This window comes from Gracilinanus agilis, chromosome 3, assembly GCF_016433145.1.
Source record: "Gracilinanus agilis isolate LMUSP501 chromosome 3, AgileGrace, whole genome shotgun sequence".
Classification (NCBI taxonomy): domain Eukaryota; kingdom Metazoa; phylum Chordata; class Mammalia; order Didelphimorphia; family Didelphidae; genus Gracilinanus; species Gracilinanus agilis.
In genome coordinates this window covers 602,988,001-602,992,330 of record NC_058132.1, presented here as the reverse complement: position 1 = coordinate 602,992,330, position 4,330 = coordinate 602,988,001, and the positions used below count along the sequence as shown (strand labels likewise).

The following is a 4,330-nucleotide window of genomic DNA, read 5'->3' as shown; positions in this document are numbered from 1 at the left end:
AGCTGTTAGGAGGCCTGACATATTTCTTTTACTTCATCCTCAGTGTAGGGATGGTTTGGCATTCGTGCACCACTGAAGGGGAGACAGGTGGGAAAGCTAAGAATAATTCTTTGCGCTGGTCTTTGTAAAGACAGGAATCTGTAAGGCGCCTAACTACAGAAGGGACAGGCAGGCAGCCGTTCAGAGTTAGCACCAGCAAGTATAGAGCGAGCCAAGGAGCCAGAAAGCAAAGCGAGAACCCCAAATCATGGGGGCGGGGCGCGGGAGAGAAGCAGGGGAGAATGTAATCTGGTGGCTTTCCCGCTCGGGATCTCAAGATGGTAAGATTAGCATAGGCCCCGCCCACTGTGGGCTTCCCGACTGGGGATTGGCGTATGATGTCCGGACTGCACAACTCCGGACCTGGTAGCCCAGGCAGCGGGGCCCAGTGGGAGGAGACTCAGAGTGAGCGTGGCGAGTGCTGCGCGTCTCGGGGGAGGCGTGCTCGTGGGCAGGGCCTAGATCAGGGGGCGTGGTCTCTGGCCCGGCTTTCGGAGGCAGGTGACAAGGGGAGGGGGTGGAGAGGCCGGTCGGCCCGCGGCTGGGGTTCCTTGGCTGTTGTGTCATTGGGGGGGTTAGGGGGGCGGGAACTGGGGCGGAGCTGGAGCCCGAGCCTGAGCAGGGCAGCTGCTTCTGCCCCAGGGAAGGCTACGCTGGACGCTGGGAGGAGTGAGCCGATCGCGTTCCGGCACCCGATAGAATCGCTGACACCGAGACTCCTTGCTTTGAGCCCCAAGAAGGAAGAGGAAAGCCGGGAAAAACATAGACCACTGCCCGGTGCAATTCCAAAGCCCTGGGTGTGAGGACGGACTGAGGACGTAGCCTTTGAAGCACGGGACAGACACTCATCCCAGTCCCTTCCTCTGCTCCTCCACCCCTCCCCCTGCTCAGGTGAAGTAACCCAGAACCGGGTCCGGGGACCCCCAAAGCCTTGCGCCCCGCCCCCTGCCGGCCCATCATGCGGGGAGCTGCTGGCCGGGGTGGAGGAGGACGATACGGAGGCGTAGGAGAGGGGGAGTGACTAGCCCCCCACGAGAGTCGAGCCCAACCGGTCCTCCGGTCTGTGTGTTCAAGCTAGTTCTCCTGACTGAGCCGCCGCGCACACCTGCTGCCATGTGCCGCCACTGGTTCCCGTTCCATCGCTGCCCAACTTTGCAGTCTAGAAGAACCTCTCTGGGCCAGGTTCAGCTTTGAGCCTCCTTCCTTGGTTTTTAGAAAAGTGTTCCGGACTTAGGAGTGGGGCAGTCGGCTGAAGACATTCCACGGTTCGATCAGGTGAGAGTTGACTCCACTCCAGCCTCAATCCTTGTTCTGTTTCTTTTTGTGTCCCTTCTCCAGGGGGGGAGCAGAGGGTATGAGGAAAGGAACCTTGGATTGATCTGGCCCTGAACCCAGAGGAAGGCGGGGGAGATAAATGAGTTTGACTCCTGGATTTAAGGGAAAGTTGAACTTGTTCATTGCCTTTCCTGCTTTATTAACAACTCGTGTGTGTGTGTGTGTGTGTGTGTGTGTGTGTGATATTATTGTTTTAAGATCACTGCTCCCGGAATTGGAGCCACACTCCCATCCCCGGAGCGGCGCCGGCGAGGAGCTGAAGCCCAGCCAGCGGCGCCGGAGCCGCTCCGTGGCAGCTTTTCTTGGGAGGGATTTCATAAAAGGGAAAGAAACCAACAGGTTGAAAACCTGAAGAAACCAGCGGTACTCGGAACTGAGAAAAGAGTCCCCATTTCTGCTGCCAATCTTGCTTCCTGGGGAGGGTAAAAGAGGAAGGGGCCGGAACTGGAGTGAATCGGGAGGGGCGACAGAGATGGCTCGCCCTGACCTGGACTCGCTGTCTGGGCTGCCGGGGCCGCCGCCACGGCCGCTGCTGTCGCTGCTGCTGTTGCTCCTGGCGCAGCTGGCGGGGCGGGGAAAGGCCTCCTCCAAGGCTCTGGTGTGCCAGGAAATCACGGTGCCCATGTGCAGGGGCATCGGCTACAATCTGACGCACATGCCCAACCAGTTCAACCACGATACCCAGGACGAGGCTGGGCTGGAAGTGCACCAGTTCTGGCCGCTGGTGGAAATCCATTGCTCGCCGGACCTGCGCTTCTTCCTGTGCTCCATGTACACGCCCATCTGCCTGCCAGACTACCCCAAGCCCCTGCCTCCCTGCCGCTCCGTGTGCGAGCGGGCCAAGGCCGGCTGCTCCCCACTCATGCGCCAGTATGGCTTTGCCTGGCCCGAGCGCATGAACTGCGATCGCCTCCCTGTGCTGGGGGACACCGAGACCCTGTGCATGGACTATAACCGCAGCGAGGCAACAACGGCCCCGCCAAGGCCCTTCCCTGGCAAACCGACATTGGCTGCCCCGCGAGCCTCGGCGTCCTCTGGCGGGGAGTGCGGCACCTGCGAGTGTCGGGAGCCCTTCGTGCGCATTCAGAAGGAGACGCACCCGCTCTTCAATAAAGTGCGCACTGGCCGGGTGTTGAACTGCGCTGTGCCCTGCTACCAGCCCTCCTTCAGCCCAGACGAGCGCACTTTCGCCACTTTCTGGATCAGTTTATGGTCCGTCCTCTGCTTCGTCTCCACCTCTACCACGGTGGCCACCTTCCTCATCGACATGGAGCGCTTTCGCTACCCTGAGCGGCCGATCATCTTCCTGTCCGCCTGCTACCTCTTCGTGTCCTTGGGCTTCCTTGTGCGCCTGGTCGTGGGCCATGCTAGCGTGGCCTGCAACCGTGAGCACAACCACATTCACTATGAGACCACCGGGCCAGCGCTCTGCACCGTGGTCTTCCTGCTTGTCTACTTTTTCGGCATGGCCAGCTCCATCTGGTGGGTCATCCTTTCCCTCACCTGGTTCCTGGCCGCTGGCATGAAGTGGGGCAACGAGGCCATCGCAAGCTACTCGCAGTACTTCCACCTGGCCGCCTGGCTCATCCCCAGCGTCAAGTCCATTGCAGTGCTGGCCCTGAGCGCTGTGGACGGTGACCCCGTGGCTGGCATCTGCTACGTGGGCAACCAGAACCTGGACTATCTGCGAGGCTTCGTGCTGGCCCCACTCGTGGTCTACTTGCTCACCGGCACGCTGTTCCTGCTGGCGGGCTTCGTGTCCCTCTTCCGCATCCGCAGCGTCATCAAGCAGGGAGGCACCAAGACGGACAAGCTGGAGAAGCTGATGATCCGCATCGGCCTTTTCACCGTGCTCTACACGGTGCCCGCCAGCATCGTGGTGGCCTGCTACCTGTACGAGCAGCATTCCCGGGAGAGCTGGGAACGGGCGCTCACCTGCCAGTGCCCCGCCGGGGAGCCCGGGCAGCCCCGGGCCAAGCCTGAGTACTGGGTGCTCATGCTCAAGTACTTAATGTGCCTGCTAGTGGGCATCACCTCGGGGGTCTGGATTTGGTCGGGGAAGACGCTGGAATCGTGGAGGCGCTTCACAAACCGCTGCTGCTGCCGCCGCCGGCGGGGCCACAAGTCGGGCGGGGCCACGGCCGCCCGGGACTACGCGGAGGCCAGCGCAGCCCTGACGGGTTGCAGGACCGGGGCTCCTTGCCCGAGCGCAGCTGCCTACCACAAGCAGGTGTCCCTGTCTCACGTGTAGCGGCCCGCTGGAGGGGGAGGGGTGAGGGCCGCCTGAGAGACCGAATGGCGGGAGGCGGGGGGAGGGGAGTTGTTTTGGACAACAGATCGGGGTAGTTTTTTAACAGGTCATTTGTTTGACTTCATGGTGCTGCTGCTGCTGCTGCTTCACTTCGGAATTTGGAAGGAGGGAGAAGAGACAATTTTGAGGTGGAACACTTGATAGTCCCAGGACTTCTGAAGGGACCTTGTTTTTAAATATAATTTTTAAAAAATTTTCTCATTTTCAATCCTGTGTGGGTACAAGTTGCTTTTTGGCAATGAACCCTACCTTGGCCTTGGGGAGGAGGGGGGCTGGCTTTAAAATTCGGAGATTGGGCATTAGAATGAAGTTAAACTCTCGTCAGTCTTAGCATCCTGTTTCTAGCCTGGTATGCATGCCCTGAAAAAGCGCCACGTTTGGTTTTTTGAATAGGAACAGGGTTACGTTTGGGCATCCGACTGTGGGGCCAAGAGGCTGGCTCCAACCCACCCAGGTACAAAGTGTTCTTGTTTTTAAGGCTATCTCCTGTTTGTTTTGGGCGGCTAGTGGAGCTGTCACAGTGCTTTGGAACTTCTCATGTGGAGGGTCTTCCAGAGGGAGGGGAGATCAGAGCTTGTTCGGTGCAGCCCGTTCTCTAGGACTAGGAAGGCTGGTTCTCCAGGCCAAGTGGAGCCTTAGTGTTAA

The 4,330-nt window shown here is 59.6% G+C and overlaps 1 protein-coding gene across 1 annotated transcript; it reads left to right on the top strand.

Annotated features, from left to right (window-relative positions):
• Positions 1-1,584: 1,584 nt before the first annotated feature.
• FZD5 (frizzled class receptor 5) lies at positions 1,585-3,656 on the top strand. Its single transcript, XM_044667496.1, has one exon. It carries the CDS (start codon positions 1,847-1,849, stop codon positions 3,623-3,625), a length of 1,779 nt encoding a protein of 592 aa, XP_044523431.1. The 5' UTR covers positions 1,585-1,846; the 3' UTR covers positions 3,626-3,656.
• Positions 3,657-4,330: the final 674 nt, after the last annotated feature.

What these genes read in the sequence shown, in the direction of transcription:
- FZD5 (XM_044667496.1), top strand. Translation starts at nt 1,847, where the DNA reads ATGGCTCGCCCTGACCTGGACTCGCTGTCTGGGCTGCCGGGGCCGCCG.